The sequence below is a fragment of the Rhinolophus ferrumequinum genome, chromosome 10, assembly GCF_004115265.2.
Source record: "Rhinolophus ferrumequinum isolate MPI-CBG mRhiFer1 chromosome 10, mRhiFer1_v1.p, whole genome shotgun sequence".
In the NCBI taxonomy this organism is placed as follows: domain Eukaryota; kingdom Metazoa; phylum Chordata; class Mammalia; order Chiroptera; family Rhinolophidae; genus Rhinolophus; species Rhinolophus ferrumequinum.
In genome coordinates this window covers 23,834,364-23,852,772 of record NC_046293.1, presented here as the reverse complement: position 1 = coordinate 23,852,772, position 18,409 = coordinate 23,834,364, and the positions used below count along the sequence as shown (strand labels likewise).

The 18,409-nt window shown below is 52.1% G+C and overlaps 1 protein-coding gene and 1 long non-coding RNA gene across 11 annotated transcripts in view; one reads left to right on the top strand and one right to left on the bottom strand.

Moving 5' to 3' along the window:
• Positions 1 to 160: 160 nt before the first annotated feature.
• LOC117028507 (uncharacterized) lies at positions 161 to 11,030 on the bottom strand. Its single transcript, XR_004424132.1, has 3 exons — positions 10,901 to 11,030; positions 9,602 to 9,733; positions 161 to 318 (listed from the first exon to the last, which is right to left on the bottom strand). It is a non-coding gene; the product is annotated as an uncharacterized LOC117028507 (long non-coding RNA).
• CHD4 (chromodomain helicase DNA binding protein 4) overlaps positions 8,107 to 18,409 on the top strand; it is a 29,489-nt gene continuing 19,186 nt past the window's right edge. For 2 of the 10 annotated variants that reach the window (XM_033117171.1, XM_033117168.1), the window contains exons 1-15: positions 8,107 to 8,260; positions 9,144 to 9,326; positions 12,839 to 12,960; positions 13,157 to 13,372; positions 13,589 to 13,707; positions 13,832 to 14,073; positions 14,332 to 14,459; positions 14,702 to 14,837; positions 14,979 to 15,157; positions 15,346 to 15,585; positions 16,220 to 16,423; positions 16,552 to 16,757; positions 17,130 to 17,261; positions 17,342 to 17,438; positions 18,163 to 18,354. In XM_033117171.1, coding sequence (XP_032973062.1) covers positions 9,227 to 9,326; positions 12,839 to 12,960; positions 13,157 to 13,372; positions 13,589 to 13,707; positions 13,832 to 14,073; positions 14,332 to 14,459; positions 14,702 to 14,837; positions 14,979 to 15,157; positions 15,346 to 15,585; positions 16,220 to 16,423; positions 16,552 to 16,757; positions 17,130 to 17,261; positions 17,342 to 17,438; positions 18,163 to 18,354 — 2,313 coding nt within the window. In that variant the 5' untranslated portion in view covers positions 8,107 to 8,260; positions 9,144 to 9,226. Of the gene's footprint in view, positions 8,261 to 9,143; positions 9,327 to 12,838; positions 12,961 to 13,156; positions 13,373 to 13,588; positions 13,708 to 13,831; positions 14,074 to 14,331; positions 14,460 to 14,701; positions 14,838 to 14,978; positions 15,158 to 15,345; positions 15,586 to 16,219; positions 16,424 to 16,551; positions 16,758 to 17,129; positions 17,262 to 17,341; positions 17,439 to 18,162; positions 18,355 to 18,409 lie in introns of those variants that run through there. The other 8 variants (XM_033117177.1, XM_033117172.1, XM_033117174.1 and 5 more) reach the window with 8 other exon arrangements.

Below are 18,409 nucleotides of genomic sequence, written 5' to 3'. Positions count from 1 at the left end.
ATACTTTCAGGATTTTTTCCATCAAGTTGTTGTCCTTCCAATCGTAGTTGTGGAGGGAGCAGCTCAGCTCCAGGTCCAGTCACTGCTGTAGGTTGCAGGGGGCGCAGTCCACCATCCCTTGCGGGAGTCGAACCAGCAACCTTGTGGTTGAGAGCCCACTGGCCCATGTGGGAATCGAACCGGCAGCCTTCGGCATTAGGAGCACAGAGCTCCAAATGCCTGAGCCACTGGGCCGGCCCCTGAAAGTTCTTGAGTTAGGTTTTGCTCATCCTGACATACTGTCAGTGGATAAACTGCAGGAAATCAGGTGGGGAGAGTCTAAAGGGAAAAAAAGTACTGGTCAGGGATCTATTAAAAGAGTCCAGGAGAAGTGTGACCGTCGCCTGTGGAGGTGGATGGAATCCAGTGTGAAATCTCTGGTATTTAAGCTCTGGTGGACTGTTTCCCCACATTCAGTATATCCCAAGGGTTTCCACTTTGAGAATAGAGAGGCAAGAATAGATTAAGGAGACATAGCAGGCAAAGGAGGAATGAACAGACCCTGACAAGCAATTGGCTGGAGAAGGTTAAGAAAACCTGTAGCCCCTGCTTTTTTCACAGACAGAGTAGGTGGAAAGCACCTGAAAGCGAGAGGAGAGGGTGCATGGGATTTTCACAGGATTCCCCAATTGCTGAGTGGATAGTAAGATGGATGAAAAATGTGGAGAATCCAGAGCCCCCCAACCCATGCCCTGGAGTTACCCCAGTTGAGGTTTAGGAAAATCCAAAGGAGGAAAATGAGAAAATCATAGGTGGAGGAAGAGGAGCATTAACTTTTCTTTAAAATAACTCTGTATGCCAGGATCTCAGTTTAGTGCTTAAAATGCATTATCTTATTTATCACAATAACCCTCCGAGTTAGCGATGAGTATTATCTCCATGTTACAGATGAAACACCCTGGAGAATCTGAGGTCTTAAGGTCACACAACCAGGAAGTAGCACAGTATCTCTTTGGCTCCCAAACTCCTGCTATTTGCAGTACATCCTACTGTATCTTCCCTTCTTCTCATCCCATCCTCCCCACCCCTGCTTTCTTTTCTACTCCTTCCCTGCTTATGTATGTCAGCTCTCTCCATTGCCCCTCTCACCTTAGATCTGCTGTACCATCTTCTGCCCCTTTTCCCAGTTCTTCCTCTGTACTCTAACCCACTCAACTCTATCGCACACCTGTCCCTTCCCTCTCCACTTTGCCTCAGGCCCTTGTGCAGAACGCGGTGTGACTGTGGCACACACAGGTAGGATGGCTCAGCCTTTGCAGTTGGCCAAGACTCCCCTCCCCTAGCGGGGATATACCGAACATCTCCAAGCAGCACTATTGATTGTCCACCAACTAAACTGAAGAGGAGACCTCCCCTAGGTTCTCCTCAAAGTCTGTCTTCTCTATAGGATGGTCCCGCCACACGGTGAGATGAATTGGGGGAAGAGTAGCAATCATTGGTCCTGAAATAAATTCAGGAGAACCTGTCAGAGGTAAGAGATCTCAAAGGGGCAGAGATGCTTCTCTCTTAGCCCTGAACAATCTTGAGGAAAATTCTCGCAGGTTGCTACGTGGGGCCCTGTGGAAGAAATGGGGAGGAGAGGTTAATCTCACACTGGGCCTTCTTTCTCCATTCTTTTGGGAGACCCTGGAGACAAGGTAAGTCTAGGTAACTCTCAGTGTGCTGTCCTTTCCAGAGGAGCACTGAAAGTACTAAGACTTACCTCACATGGGTCTTGGGGGTATCCCAAAGGCTCTCTGAACTTTGGAATCTGACAAACCTGGGTACTCATTTCATCTCTGGTACTTGAAAATGTGACTTTAGAAAGTGAACCTCTCTGAGCCTCTGTTTTCTCCTCTGTGAAATGGGGATCATAATACCTATTTATTGGATTGTTGTGAGGGTCAACGAGCTCACCTTTGAAAGGCACCTGAGAATCGTCCCTTAAAGGGAGCTTTCTTTCCCATTAAGAGTGTGGGGAGGACGTGCCATTGGTAAAGTCTGTTTGTGATGCCCAAGGGGAGGGTTTCTGGAAGGTAGCCAAGTTCTCAGGTGAATCCTCACCCAGACGGAGGTCTGCCAGCAATCAGAACTAGGGCCAGGGGATGGGTGAGCAAGGCAGGCTGGGTGAGTTTCCATAATGCTAGGTCAAGTCAACAGTTTTCAGGGGCAGTAACTGGCCTGTTGCCCTCTGGGGGCACTCTCTTCCCACTGGACCTGAAGTCCACCCACAAACAGAGGAGTGGGTGGAAAGCGCCTGAAAGGGAGAGGAGAGGGGCCATGGGATGAAGAACCAAGCAAAGGAGAAGGGCAAGAGAAGAGGCTGGAGGGGAAGTCAGGGCCCAAGCAGGCACAGGGTGGGGCCAGGAGAGGGGCCCAGGGCAGGAGGGCGGGAGAGAGCCTGAGAGGGAGAGCGCCATGGAGGGCGGAGGGAGGGGACAGGGAGGGAGACCGGCGGCGCTGACACAGCCTTGATGTGTGGAACGGGCTGGGGTTTGGCCCACAGGTCAGGCGTCTGGCAGTATTATGGGATGGAGAGGCCTTAGGAGACAGGGAGAGTATTATGGGCTGGAACAGCCTTAGGAGACTGGGGAATATTATGGGCTGGTGAGGCCCGGCTCCAACTGGAGGCGGGAGGAAGGGGTGCGGGGCGGGAAGGGGGGGTGGTGGTGGAAGGGAATATTATGGGCTGGAGGCCTCCTGCGACCAGAGGCAAGAGTATTATGGGCTGGCAAGGCCTTCGGTGGCCAGAGGGGGGAGCAGCGGGGGATGGCACCGGCTGCATGTGACTGAGGGGGGGGCCAAGTTGGGGGGGTGGCGTGGGGGTGGGGGAGCATATTATGGGATAGCTCTTTGTACCTACTGCAGGGACTGCTTCTCCAGAAGATATTATGGGATGTCGTGTGTGGGAGGGGGAGTGGGGCTAGGGGGATTATTATGGGATGGTGGTGCAGAATGGGGAGGGCTGGGGAAGCTCTTTTCCAACCCCCCTGATCCCTTACTCTCTTGCCATCCTCTCTAAGGTCTGCCTTCTCCTTCAAACAGCCCAAGGGGAACACCTGACATCCAGCCCAACCCCCCAGCAACACACACACTTTGGCCACCTCAACCCATCCTAGGCATATACCCTAACTCTAGCAGCCACCTTCGGGGCGCTGAAGGGGAAAGGCAGGCCCTAGGGATGGGGAGAAAGACCCACAGCAGGGTTGTGATAGCTGGTGGACCACACCTCCCACCTGCGCACGGTCCCCCTGGCTCCCTATTCCCTTGGGCCACTCTCCTTCCCCTTCTCCCTCCCTTCCCCAAAGTGGGGTCCTGGGTCCTCCTCCCCTCCCCCTCCCCTCTATTTCCTTTCCAGCTCCCTCCACGGCCATAACCAGTAAAACAGGCGGCCAGCTATTATGGGATGGCTGCTCCCGGCAGCTCTGCAGGGAGGGGGCGGTCACCGCGGAATGTCTCTTGTGGGTGGCTATTATGGGATGGCCGCCTCTCTTTTTTGGGGGGGGTAGGGGATAGCAAGGAGGATTATTATGGGATGTGCCCTGAACAGCTGGGTGGGGCTGTCCTGGGTAGGTGAAGCTCTGGGGAAGGAGTGGGGGAGAAGGACAGGAAGGAAGAAGGAGGGAAGGAGCTGGAGAGGGTGGGTGAGCCCTGGAGCCAGACCTGAGGCCTGGCAAGAGTAACTGGCTGGAGAGGTTCTTCGGAGATAGCTGTTTGAAGCGGCCCCTAGGGCTGACTAGAGCTAGCCATCTCTGAACCCTGGACACCTGGGTCCTTGTAGCTCATACCTTAGCTTGGAGCTGCAGACTTGCTGAGTCCAGGACTTGCAGTGCTGGGCTGGCAGTGAAAACGCCTGTGTGGCACACCAAAGGGAGCAGTGCCCCTGGGTGAGCACAGTACCCAAATACCTCCCTCCCTCTTTACCTTCCTGGATTTGACCCTTGGGACCATATCAGGTATGGGGGTTGGGCCAGGGGAGCTTTGCCGCCTTGCATTCACAATCACGGAATAGAGACTAAGTTGGCTCCTGAAGGACAAACGCCTGGCCCATCACCCCCCAAACCCTGCACTACCTGCATCCTGTCTAGCCATCAGAGTGCACTGTCACTGTGGCTTTTCTTTTTTATGTTGTCTTCCCCAAACCCCTTATTCTAACAGATCAGGATAACACTGGTCATTTAGACCTCTTACAGAGTTTCTAGGGCTCACACAGAACAGAGATGTAGAGAGAGGAATTACAGAACATGTGCTGAAAACTCCAAGGACAACCACTCTGAGTGTTATTCTAGGTTCTTATGTACCATGGGCTAGAAACAAAATTCTAAGGTAACCGGCTAGAGAGGCTGTCCCCCCTGGGTGCATTAATCAGGAGATTATCCCACCCTTAGTCTCTGTGGACCAATCATGCTAGTGGTTTATTTATAATTTATCTGGGAGGATAGCATGGGGCCAGGGTAGGGAGGGGGAGCATGGATACATAAAGACCACAAAAGCAACACACAAACACACACATCCTAGCCCTCTCTGGAACTCAAGAAGAGAGGAAGGGACTTTAGCCTTCTCCTTGTGGTGTTAGGGAGAGGTGGAGAGTAAGAGAGGCAAGGGGGTAAGTGGGTAGAACCTGCAGGGATGAGGCAGAGGGCTGTGGTGCACAACAGGTATCAGTGTTTGCCATTATAGGCAAGAGGCTGTGACTACCCAGTTGTAAAACTCTTCCTGGTTTGTATTACGAATCACTGTAGTAATGTGGTAATATATATGAGAAGAAAAGGAGCCGATAGAGATATTACAGAAGGGAATATGAGGCCCAGAGGCAGGCTGCATCCCCTAGAGAAATGGGGAGGGAGGAGGACAGAATTGGTGTCTGATGGCTCTATATAGGGGAATCTTCTTGAAAGGAGGTATGCCCACATTATGGTATCTTAAAAGAGCTGCCTCCTCTCCTCCAGGTGAAGAACACAAGGCTCATTGTTGGTATGCAGAATAATCATGGAGGAGGGTTTGCATAAATAAATGGGGCCCAATCTTGAAGTCAAGAGAAGTTAATGAGGAAGACCGCAGCTTTGCAAAGTAGGAGCTACAGCCTGCACACCACAATGGATGTGGCAAAAGCGTGGACCAGGGAGTTAAGCTGGGCAGGAGCTGGTGGGAAGACTCATCAGCATCACTGGTGGTCTGCTTGGAAGCAAAGGGATACTGATTTCCTGAAGCAAGCTTTGCCTCTCCTGAACTCATTCTTCCTTGCCAGTTCTCCAGTTCTGTGGCTCCTAGAGGAGGGGAGAATCATCTGGTCAGGCTCTTTCTCTAGAGAAGTGAGATCAGAAGGGCAATGCAGAGATGGTATGAGGTTCGTCCCACTCACTTCTGGTCAGGAAGGGCCCCTCCTAGGAGGAAGTTCCGGTTTCTCTTCAACCTGTCCCACTGCCATAGGTCTTGGACTTGTGTGAAAAAGGCACATGAGAGCGGAGGAAGACATTACCTCTGGCTTGGGGGCCAAGGGGCAGCAAGGCAGTGGTGCTGGGACATTAGTTTTCACTCATGGAAAGGGAAAAGTGACAGACCTGTGGGCTCAGGTTCTCTGAGGGCCAAAGAGTTTTAAGACGGCACTCTCCAGCTTTCTCAGGCTCAGTCCCCGTGTGCCTGCAGGGTAGGCACAGTTAGGGAAGGGAATGGATATGTTGGGACGCTACCTTGTGGCATAATTGAATGACGAAGGCATCCTAGAATGTTGACTTGTACACGGGGAGGGGAAGATGGTAAATATTATACAACAAAGGTTTTTTTGGAGGGGAGTGGGGAATAGGGCCTCCATGCGATGAGGATGGGAGCAGTTGAAAGTATTATGAGACTTCAGGACACAAAATGAGAAACTGGCTGAAACATATGGGACATTGAGGGTAAGCAGAATTTGGTGTTCAAGAATGAGGATAATAATTCTGGCATGCTGATAAATCTCTCAAGAAGGAAGCACATGATGATACAGAATTTCAGTATTAGAAATGCTGGATGCATGAACATTGCTTTCCAATCAAAATCCTTTAGTATGTAGGGAACAGATAGATTATCTTGACTATCCATCTGTTTTGGAATACCTTCTAGCCTCTGGAAAGACCACCAAGAACGTCTACTGGAGTGCGATCTCTCCTGGGATTTGTTTCATTCTCTGTAACAGGAAATTGGGAACTAACACTTAGTTCTTCTCACTTGACACCAGACATTCTATCTGGCCTCATAGTTTGATTTATACTTCTTGGAAGGAGGAACTTATGGCCCTTGCATTCCCCATGGTGCCCAGCTCTGTGCCTTGCTAGGTATTCTGTCAACATCTATTGAATGAATGTGAGTAGCAGTGAGTAGAGGGAGAGCAGGTATTGTCTGTTTGTATGTATATAGCAGGATCCTCATCCCATCATGATGGGATGGATGTTCATCCATCAGAGTGCAATAGGGGTGTTGATGAATGGAGCACCTAACTCAGGAGATGGGGTGGGTGGGGAGAGGGCTGCTGGAATTTTGAGAAATAGTCTTTAGATGGGAGTTTGTAATTATTATGGGATGCTTGGGGTGAATTAAACTTTCACTTGGGGTGAATTAAATTCGCTTGGGGTGAATGTAAACATGTAAATGGCTCATCCGGCCAGCATGGTATTTGGTTGGTCTTACTCAAAACTTAAGAGCTGGAGGTAAGTGTCCGGAGAAACCTGAAGTTTGGTGGACTTTAGTAGGGACCTAGGTTGACTGGCAGTTCCTGAGTATCTGGAAAGGTAGGGTCTCTCATAGACATCAAGAGGCTTTATGCTAGGATACTGCTTTGGTCCAGAAAGGGATAAAGGTGTGTACAAGTTGAGGCAGGGACAGGGCAGTGTACGTAGCTTGTTTTCACCCTGGCTGCTCTAAGTGTTAGAATACATTGACAGCATCTGGAGATGGGGGAGGTATGAATAGTATGGGATGCCTGGCTGGAAAGGTATAGAGGTGGTGGAGTGGAGATGAAGCATTATGGGATGTGGTAGTGGGTTGTGCTGGGAATATTATGGTATGTTTGGTTGACTATGGACTCCTTGAAGTTATTATGGGATGTCAGGTTATGGGTGGGGAGTAAAAATTATGGAATACCTTTCCAGTATTAGAGAAAAGGAGATTAGATGTCTGTAGGGTGACAAAACTGCAGATCATTATGGGATATCTCTTTGATGGGGAAGAGTGCTTACCGTGTTTTCCTGAAAATAAGACTGGGTCTTATATTAATTTTTGCTCCAAAAGACGTATCAGGGCTTATGTTCAGGGGATGTCATCCTGAAAAATCATGGTAGGGCTTATCTTCTGGTTAGGTCTTATTTTTGGGGAAACACGGTATTATGGGCTGTGGAAATATATTGAGTGTGTGAAGGCTGAGGGTGGTGGTGAGAGGATCTAGACCCTAGCCTGCAGGGGTTGAGGGCAGCTCCAGGGGGTTGATTATTATGGGATGTCAGTATAGAAAGTGGGAGACTGATTATTACGGGATGTGTGTGGGAGGAGGCCCAAGTGTCCGTTGTTGCAGTGTGTGTGTGGTGGTGGGGGGGGTGAGTTTCTGACTATTATGGGATATCAAACTGGGGGTGGATGCAGAGTGGTTATTATGGGATGTCTGTGGGGGATGGGGATGAGTATTATGGGATGTGAGGCTGAAGTGCTGGGTGGGGTGCTTATTATGGGATGGCCACGGGGAGGGAGAGGTGACGAATTATTATGGGATGTTAGCATTAGGGCCAAGAGTGAAGAAGTTGGCAAAGGATGGCTATTATGGGATGTGGGGGGGGAAGGGTTAGTTGCAGAAGGTCTGCAATATTATAAGATGTCAACAGCTCTGGCATATATGTGTGTATGAGTGTGTGTGTTGGGGGGGGTGTCCATGTGTATTATGGGATGGCCAGGAGGTGGGTGGTTGCCCGGGTGACGCGCGCGCGCGCTCGAAGGGGGCGTGGCCAATGGTTGCCAGAGCGACGAGGGGGCGGGGGTTGCCCGGGAGACCTAGGGAGGAGGGTGGCGGTAGTGGAGGGGGGTTGGAGTTGGTTGAGGTTATTATGGGCTGTCCGTGGGGGGCGGGGCCTGTGCGGTGGGATTTCCCGGCCGGTGTTTCGGGCCCTTTAAGAGGCGACGCCGGAGCCGGAGCCATTTTCCCCCCTTCGGCCGCGGCGAGGAGGAGCCGAAGCGGGAGTGACACCGGGCCGGACCCTGCGCGACCTGCGGCAGCTCCGGGGTGAGGAGAGCGCGGGGTTCCCAAAGAGACGCCCCTCTCAGCCCGGCCAGCCCCGAGGGTCATCCTTCCACCCGCCCCTTTCTCAGGCGTCCTCCGACCCGCGGACGGCCCCCTGCCCGGAGGAGCCGACCCTTCCTCTCTCTTCCCTGCTGGGTGTCTAGCCCCCTTCCTCCCACCCCAACCCAGTCAGTCTGGCTCCCCGCGACTCCCACCTCGGGCTTGGTCTCCCACAATGCCCGGCGCCCGCCCCCACACCCTCTGCTCACTTGCCCCCCGGGACACGTGGCCCGACCCCCTACCGGGTGGGAGCCCTGTGACCCGTAAGTTCCTGCCTGCAGCCCCCCGGAGCGCCCGAACCTCCACGCCCCCTCGTCCCTGCGGCTCCTTGGGAGAACCTGAGTTGTCCCAGAGGACAGCCTTTGGAGAGCTGCCCTGTCTGGGCACTGGCCCCTCCCCAGGCGCAGGGAGGTGCCCCCCCACCCCCAAGTGACCTTGTGTCCCCGAGCGCCTCGCCGCCGGCCGCCTCCCGTGGCCCCCCCCCGCGCTGCGGCCACTCGGACCCTCCTCCCCCCAGTCACACCCCGTTCGGTCCAGCTGGGCTTCCCCCCCTCGCTCCCCACGGCTGCACCAGCCTGCCCTCGGGGGCGTCGCTGCCTCTCATCTGGGGGGCTCCAGTGGGGTAACCAGCTTCCGGGCTGTCCCCGAGGAGTGTGGAACTAAGTTCAGCCTGAGTGGTTCGGGTGCCCCACTAGGGTGGCTGTGGTGGGGGGGGCCGGTGGTGGTGGTGGTGGTGGTGGTGGTGGGCGGAAAGAGCGGGTGGGGGTGGGGGAGGGGGACTGCGCGTCACTGACTGTTCTCTCTTTCCCCCCCCTCCCCCGCACAGTGACTCGGGCCAGTGTAGAGGGCCCCAGGCCGCAGGCAGGAGCAGCTGGGCCAATTCCCTGGCCGTGAGCGGAGCGGAAGGGGATGGCGTCGGGCCTGGGCTCCCCGTCCCCCTGCTCTGCTGGCAGCGAGGAGGAGGATATGGATGCACTTTTGAACAACAGCCTGCCCCCACCCCACCCAGGTAACATCTTCCCCTAAGGCTCAGTGCAGGAAGGAGGCTTTTGGGCCCTCACGAGTGACTCTAGTGAGGCAGGGCTGAGTTTCTGTCTCTCTCTGCAGAGTCTGAAGTGGAGGGCATCCGAAGGGAGTGGTTCCCCTCTGCAGAGCTCTTGTGGGAGGGGGTGGAAGCCATGTGCCTTCTGGGCTCCGAGGACCCAAATGCAAGCTTTCTGCACTGTCTTAAGGAATGCTATGCAGTTCCCAGTTGAGGGAGCTCTTTGGGCTGGCAGGCCTTACCTCGTGTGGGTCCTTGGAGGAATGCAGGTAGCTGGGACCCCTGGAGGCTGTGGTGGTGGAAGGTAGGGGCTTGAAGATTGCTGTTTTAAACAGACCAGCTCCACATCTGTGCTGGTTAGGATTCTGGGGTTGCTGCTGTGGAAAGGAAAGAGGGAGTGGTGGTTACTCTCTATCTGATTATTTTTAGCTTCTGATCCGTTACCGGTTTTCTGCGCTGTTTCAACTGTGTGAAGTTTGAATTGCGCTCCTTAGCTGGGATCTGGAGAGCTTTTAGCCAGGCAGGTGGCTGGAATGTTTTGAGCGGCGAAATGATGGGGCTTAGGGGTAGGATGTAATAACCTGGACGAAATGCTAGGAGGGGTAAAAGAAGGGAGGTGACACCCTGGGCACCCTCCTCCCTTGGCAAGTGGACATAATCCCCGCTTTTTTTTCCTAGAGGCTTCTCTTCTGCTGTGCAGGTAGCCTGGGGTTTGGGCTGGTGGTGTAAAGTGTTTGTGTAGGTGGTGTTGGGGGTTGTGCTGTCTGTTTTGGGGTGGCTCCTTGAACTGGCCAAACCCGTATGGTTATAACCACTCCGTCTGATTGGAGTAGCCCTTGTTTACCCCCAAATGATAATTGAGGTCATGCTTCTAAGTAGATGTCTCTTTCATCTATCTGTCCTTCAGAGACCCCGGCTAAGTCACCTACTTGTTTCCTTGACCTTTTTTTCCTAGCTTCATTTTGTCTACGGGCCATCTCTTTATCCCCTCTATATTTTTCTTTTCATTCTGGAGACTGCTGGTCCTGTTTTTGTTTCCCATGGAACATCTTTTACTTTTGCCTTTTCTCTCAGCTCTAGTGGCAAGTTGAGGTGGTCTGGGAGAGAAATGTTTCCCCATTTGGCATTTTCTAAGTTGGAAGTCTTTATGTCAACCTTGAGGCCACTTAGGAGAGGGTTCAGTCTTTTTACTGAGTCTTCAGCTGTTGGGATAAGAAACTTAGGTTTGAGTTTCCTCAGTGTACAGGGCAGGGTAGCCGGTTTGTGTAATGTTGCCCAGGGTGGTTGTGGGGTGGTGGTGAGCCTGTCCTTGCTGAGGGGCATGCGAAGTAGTAGTGCCACCGAGCCAATGCTGGTTGCCCGTCTTCGCTTCCCACTGGCCCCTTGGTCTGGGGCTGCCCCTGTGTGGATTAGGAGCTGTATGGGCTCCACAGGTGAACTCTGTCCCAAGCTGTAGTATGACCCAGTTTTTCCACTTGCCACACCCCATTCTTACCCCTTTCCCAAATCCTCTATCGTATTTTAGCCAGTTTGCCGCTTACCTGAGAAGTTTGGGGGGTCTTCAGTGGATGGGAGGGTGTCTCCTCTGCCTCCCTGGGTTTGTCCTTGTGTCCACGTCCAGCGTTTGTGGAGGTGGTGAAGAGGAAGAACCCAGAGTTGTAGCTGACTGGGGCGGGGGGGGGAGGGCAACATGGGATTGTTGGGGCAAAGCCCTTAAAGAAAATGATTCTTTCTGGTGAGATCCAGGCTGGTGTTCCATTCCCAAGGGAATGGGAGGGGCTTTCTTGTGCCTGGCCTGATCCTGGGCTGAGTGGGGGGAGGCTGGTGGTGCTTTGTCTAGCCTAATGTCTCATGTTCCCTAGTATCTGCTTTGCTCAGGAAGGGCGGAGCCAGAGGCATTTTAGGGCTAGTTCTGGGGGTCAGGATCTAAGAGCATGGGTAGGATTCAAGGAAGCATATTGTTCTCCACCATTTCTTTTTTTTGGTGTGGACATGGCTCCCATATGTCAGGTAGGTGGCAAGAGATGGTTTAGGATATGTGGCCTGGACTCTGGGTGGGGGTGATGAAGAAACTGAGTTTCAGAGACTTCTTGTGGGCTCCCATTTCCCAAGGTAGAACAGTTGAGTATCAGAAATTTGAGGAGAAGGTTGTATGCTCTGACCACGGCTCCACTGAGCCTTTGTTAAATCTTAGTTCTGATGATTGAAAAAATAATTACGACTGAGGGAATAACCCAGTCCCTCTCATAGTATTGCCTTCATGTTTGTCTTGGGTTTCCTTGCCTTGGATGTTAGGGTGGCCTCTTGAGAACTGTGTCTTCCCAGAGGAGGTGTTAGGAGAGGTGGCATTTGGACCTGGGGCCAGGTAATAATTTGGGAAGTCTTCTTTGAGGGTAGTCTTTCCCCGGCTACCTCGCTCAGCCTCACCTCCCTCCCCTGCCACTTCCTGTCTGTCCTATGTTGGCAGCTGGGTGCCCTGGGCTGGCTTCTGCGGTCAGGAGCCATTTTCCCTCTCCTCAGTGGGTGAGACACTCCCTCCTTCTCTCCACTCCCTTCTCTACTCCCCCCCTCCTTGGGCGGGGGTGGCTTGGGAAGAAGGAAAGAGAGGAGGGAGGAGGGAGCTGGTGAGCTGGTGTGAATGTCTTACAAAGGAAGCTGCCTCCTGGCCTTCTCCCCCCCTGTGCCCCTTCCCACCTATCCCTGCCCAAGAGCTCTCAGTATTCCCCAGGCTTTGTGTGTGCTCCCAGGCGGTGGAGGAGGTGGAGCCAGATGGGAGGAGGATGGGGGGTGGAGGAGATGGTGACAGCTGGGCTGATTTGGGCCCCTGGGGAGAAGAGGCTACTGACCCAGGAGAAGCTGGGGAGGAGCAGGAGAGCTGGAGATGGGAAAAGAAATTGTGTTTGGGAGTGGGCGTGAGGTTGGGCTGGCAACTGAACCTGGGGCTTGCAGGTTCTGGTTGTTTTGAGCTGGGATGACCCAAAAGGGTGGGTGAAAGGTGTGGTTTCTGGGTCCCTTCAACTGACCATTGTTCTGGGAATGTGGCGAGGTATATGCTGTGGTTTTCACCATCTGAGTAGGACCTTTCATTCTCATTCCCTGATTGGTGGACTACCTGGTGGCCAGCTAGAGGCGGACTAGACCTGTTTCTATTATTTGGTTAACTCAAGCAGCTTGATTAGCTGCACTGGAGATGAGCATATAGAAGATTCCTGTTAGGGATGGGGGAGAGGAGGCCAGGGTCTGGACAGCTGCCTACAGTGGGCCTAGTCTGGCCTGGCAGGCCTATTTTGGGTCTATACAGCTCGCTCTTTGTCTGTTTTTGTCCTGAGTCTCAGCTTCCTTCTGTGGAGAGTATAGCGGTCTCTTCAGTGGAATCTGGGACAAGAGGTGGGGGAATACGTCTAAAGCCTCTGGATTAGGCCCTAACCTTTTGCTATTGATCTTTTCCCTGCCTGCCTCCCTTTGCCAAATAAATGTAGAAAACGAAGAGGACCCAGAAGAAGATTTGTCAGAAGCAGAGACTCCAAAGCTCAAGAAGAAGAAAAAGCCTAAGAAACCTCGGGACCCTAAAATCCCTAAGAGCAAGCGCCAAAAAAAAGAGGTGAGTGGGTGAGTAGGTGTTATTGGGAGTAAGAGGAAGAAGGGAAGGAGCCCTGAGAAGGTCCCCAGGGGCTGGGGCGTCAGTTTCTTCCCCTGGAGTGGCAGGCAGGTCCTGGGGGCGGGCCTCCGGGCTGTCCTGAGGCCAGCGTGTGTGCAGCCTGTGTGTGTCTGTCTCCCTCTCCCCCTCCCTGCTCCAGCGTATGCTCTTATGCCGGCAGCTGGGGGACAGCTCTGGGGAGGGGCCGGAGTTTGTGGAGGAGGAGGAAGAGGTGGCTCTGCGCTCAGACAGTGAGGGCAGCGACTATACCCCTGGCAAGAAGAAGAAGAAGAAGCTCGGACCTAAGAAAGAAAAGAAGAGCAAGTCCAAGCGGAAGGAGGAGGAGGAAGAGGACGACGATGATGATGATTCAAAGGTACCTGGACTTCCATCCTCTTCTCTGGACTGTTTGTTAACTTCTGTCCTTTGTTTCCCAGACACTACTGCCCCTTAGAACGTTTTCTCCCCGTCTATTTCTAATGATTTCCTCTCAATTCTCCTCCTCTGGTCTTACAAGCTTTAGTTTCAACTGAAATTCCTTTAGCAAGTGTGGGCACTGGGAGTCAGGTCTTTGACCTTGGTCTCTCTGCAGGAGCCTAAATCATCTGCTCAGCTCCTGGAAGACTGGGGCATGGAAGACATTGACCATGTGTTCTCAGAGGAGGATTATCGCACCCTCACCAATTACAAGGCCTTCAGCCAGTTTGTCCGGTAAACAGGACGGTCTTGGTGGCAGGGGGAAGAGAGTGCTTCTATAATCTCTTCTCACTTTTCTTTCCCTTCCTTATTCTTAAACTTTTTCTTTTTTTGCTGTTCTCGTCCATTTTTCCACCAGACCCCTCATTGCTGCCAAAAACCCCAAGATTGCTGTCTCCAAGATGATGATGGTTTTGGGTGCGAAGTGGAGGGAGTTCAGCACCAACAATCCCTTCAAAGGCAGTTCTGGAGCTTCAGTGGCAGCAGCAGCAGCAGCAGCAGTGGCCGTGGTGGAGAGCATGGTGACAGCCACTGAAGTTGCACCACCTCCTCCCCCTGTGGAGGTGCCTATCCGCAAGGCCAAGACCAAGGAGGGCAAAGGTGAAGTGGGACTCGATGGGAACAGGGACTGGTGTGGGCTTAGGATGGCGAAGACAGAGAAAGCATGGAAATGCTGTTCTGTCAGCCCAAAGACGGGAGAGAGGTGGGAGGAATGAATCTTTGATTTAGGAGGGAAATTTGGGAAGCTGAACATGGGGAAGCCAGCTTAGGTGGAACAAATGTTATTCTTTTCCCCATGTTCTGCCCTGTGGTGTGTATTTGGATTGTGTGATCTTACTTGCTTTCTCCTGATTTTAGGTCCCAATGCTCGGAGGAAGCCCAAGGGTAGTCCTCGTGTACCTGATGCCAAGAAGCCTAAACCCAAGAAAGTGGCTCCCCTGAAAATCAAGCTGGGGGGTTTCGGTTCTAAGCGTAAGAGATCTTCGGTAAGAGCCCAGCGCACCCCTTTGGTGAGGATGCCATATCTGGTAGCGAGCATGTCACATTATGTTAGGACTTAGCCTTCACAGTAGGTGCATAGGATGTGGGTGGTTGGCCACAGAACAAAGTGACTAAGCTCCGTGTACAACAGTCCTTGCTGAGATTCCAGTACCCTTAGAGAGGGATTCCTTGTCTACCCCTTTGTCCTTTTGAACCTCTAATCTTCTCTGCCTGTTCGTGCTTCCAGAGTGAGGATGACGACTTAGATGTGGAGTCTGACTTCGATGATGCCAGTATCAACAGCTATTCCGTTTCGGATGGTTCTACCAGCCGTAGTAGCCGCAGCCGCAAGAAGCTCCGAACCACTAAAAAGAAGAAGAAAGGTGTGTTTCTTTTCTGTATCTATGTGACTGAATGGGGTGAAACTGGGGAAGAATCTCCCTAAGTAGATAGGGGGAGGGGGGAGGGGGGAGGGGGGAGGTAGTTTTTTTCTAATAACTGGGCTTTCCCTCTTCCTTGCCCAGGCGAGGAGGAGGTGACTGCTGTGGATGGTTATGAGACAGACCACCAGGACTATTGCGAGGTGTGCCAGCAAGGCGGTGAGATCATCCTGTGTGATACCTGTCCCCGAGCTTACCACATGGTCTGCCTGGATCCGGATATGGAGAAGGCTCCTGAGGGCAAGTGGAGCTGTCCACACTGCGTGAGTATCCGGCCACTGTGGCCTGATGGGGCCCCTCGAGAGGTAGGGTGGCGTAATAAATCTCTTGGGCCTGTGTGGGAGGAGAAGCTGGTGTGGGCTTTGGGAAGCATGCAAAGGAGTGAGGAGCATGGTTCAGACTTGGGGGGTGGGGGGTGGTAGTAATCTGACTCTGTGGTCCTTTACTGCAGGAGAAGGAAGGCATCCAGTGGGAGGCTAAAGACGACAATTCGGAGGGTGAGGAGATCCTGGAAGAGGTTGGGGGAGACCCTGAAGAGGAGGATGACCACCATATGGAATTTTGTCGGGTGTGCAAGGATGGTGGGGAGCTGCTCTGCTGTGACACCTGTCCTTCTTCCTACCATATCCACTGCCTAAACCCCCCACTTCCAGAGATTCCCAATGGCGAGTGGCTCTGTCCCCGTTGTACGGTGAGTGACTGATCCCAGCCAGGGTGGGCACGTGGGAAGGGTTTACCCCTTTCATATGTAGGCATTGTGAGGCGGAGGTGCAGGAGAGGTCGTCGGAGAACTGGAGACCTTTTAGCCCTGAGACAGGCATTTTCCTTCCTCATGTAGTCGTGGGAACCTTTGTCCTGGAAAAATGTAGGACTAACTTTGAACAGATGAGCTGATGCTTCCCCAGCTCTCTTAAGGGGGCTGGAGCAGTGTTACTCTAGCGCAGATCATAAATCTCTGTCTTGACACACAACCTCGGGGGCTTGGTAGTTTAGAATGGCTTAGAAGGGCCATTATGCTTTTAGATTGCTTAAGAGAGGAATTCTGGGCTTCAGGTGTATGGGTTTTCTATGCTTCCTTGTTCTGGCTTATTGTCGAAGTCTAGCTTCTGGCTCTGTTAAGGCAGTAGGAGTGATCGTGTCACCCAAGTCCTGGATGGAGTCCAGAAATGGAGAGGGAATTCTATTATTTTCTCCGTACAAGGGTCCTGGGATTAGATGTTCCTTGAAATGGTATTTTAACAATCCTCGGATAAGGTTGACTCTGGGCTGTACCATCTCTTCCCCATGGTAATGATTTGGTGTTGGATCGACTCTTTTTCTCACAGTGTCCAGCTCTTAAGGGCAAAGTCCAGAAGATCCTAATCTGGAAGTGGGGTCAGCCACCATCTCCCACACCAGTGCCTCGGCCTCCAGATGCTGATCCCAATACTCCCTCCCCCAAGCCCTTGGAGGGGCGGCCAGAGCGGCAGTTCTTTGTGAAATGGCAAGGCATGTCTTACTGGCACTGCTCCTGGGTGTCTGAACTGCAGGTAAACCTGGACAGGCTGGAGATATGGGGGCTACAACAAAAAGGGTAATGAGAACACAGTCTCATGGGTGCAAGGAGTGACTGCAGAGCTGTCACTCCTTGGTGACTTATTTCTCTTTCTGCTTGCAGTTGGAGCTACACTGTCAAGTGATGTTCCGAAATTATCAGCGGAAGAATGATATGGATGAGCCACCTTCAGGGGACTTTGGTGGTGATGAAGAGAAGAGCCGAAAGAGAAAGAACAAGGACCCTAAATTTGCAGAGATGGAGGAACGTTTCTATCGCTATGGGATAAAACCTGAGTGGATGATGATCCACCGAATTCTCAACCACAGGTACCGGTGGAGCTGGGCCACAGTGTGCTTGTCTTGGACATACTGGGGTAGGCAGCATATCCACTGGGATTCTCCTGCCAGAGGGATTAAGAAAATGGACGTCACCAGTAACTTAACACTTGGAAGAGACACACCCTCAGTATATTGTTATTAAGTGACCGAATCATGGTATTTGAGCCCTAAGAGACTAGATTAGAGATAATTTTTGGTCCGAACACTGGTATAGTAAGTGGCTCTGAATACATGTGGTGTTTGGCAGACCTAGAGTTCTGGTTTGGAAAATACGTTATTGGCAGTTTTTGAGAGCAGGGCTGACTCAGGCGGAGAGGAGGGTGGCCTTCTGGCTCAGGGTTTTCTCTCTTGACCTTGCAGCGTGGACAAGAAGGGCCATGTCCACTACTTGATCAAGTGGAGGGACTTGCCGTATGATCAGGCATCCTGGGAGAGTGAGGACGTGGAGATACAGGACTATGACCTTTTTAAGCAGAGCTATTGGAATCACAGGTGAGGGACTTTGGTAAAGAGTGGAATCATTTCTCATTGAAAAGAACCCTAGACAGCAGTGTGATGTCTGTCTTCTTCAGGGAATTAATGAGGGGTGAGGAAGGACGACCAGGCAAGAAGCTCAAGAAGGTGAAGCTGAGGAAGTTGGAGAGGCCTCCTGAAACTCCAACAGTTGATGTGAGTTGGAGCAGAAGAGGGAGGACCCAGGTTGTTGGGTAGGACATTCGAATGGTGGTACAAGTAATAACTTCATAGCTGAGAATGCCTCAGGAAGTCTGCTTGCCTACTTGTGCACATCTCTGTACATCAGAGAAAACACTAGGCTTACTTTCTCTTTTCATCATCAGAAAAATAAAAACATAGGAGGTGGTATCTTACATGATTGAGGAATTATTATCTAGGGAGGGAGGGTCATACAACCAAGCTTTTATGAAACTTATATTGGAACCTGGGTCTTCTGACCCATAATTCGTGGCTCAGTTCCTCTGTGTGTGTGTGTTTATGTGTGTATGCACGCGCGCACACACACATGAGCGCATAATATGAGGATGGTTAAGGTTAAAAAGATGAATCTCGGGGGTGCGAAACATATGATCTTTTACCTGGTAGACCCTGACCAGCACAATCAATTATTAATGTATTGCCAGGGAGCCTATGATGTGTCTTTCCTCAGAGTTCTGTGAGACTAACACCTCAGTCCTGATAGGTTAGTTGCCTTGCTTCCTGAAGGATCCTAAATCAAACATAAAGTTACAAAAACCAGTGAGGATCCTTTCCCCACAATTTTTTTGTGGTGCTCTCAAGGAGGATCTGGTGAAGATGTGTGAGGAGGAGACAGCTGCTGTCTTATGAAAGGAAGGGAATTCCTTGCCAGCTCTTGACTCCTTTACTTCCTTTTTAGCCGACAGTGAAGTACGAGCGACAGCCAGAGTACCTGGATGCCACAGGCGGAACCCTGCACCCCTATCAAATGGAGGGCTTGAATTGGTTGCGCTTCTCCTGGGCTCAGGGCACGGACACCATCTTGGCTGATGAGATGGGTCTTGGGAAGACTGTCCAGACAGCAGTCTTCCTCTATTCCCTCTACAAGGAGGTAGGAAAGCTGGGTCTGTTAGTTTCTTGTGTGGGTATTTTGTGTTCATGGTCGC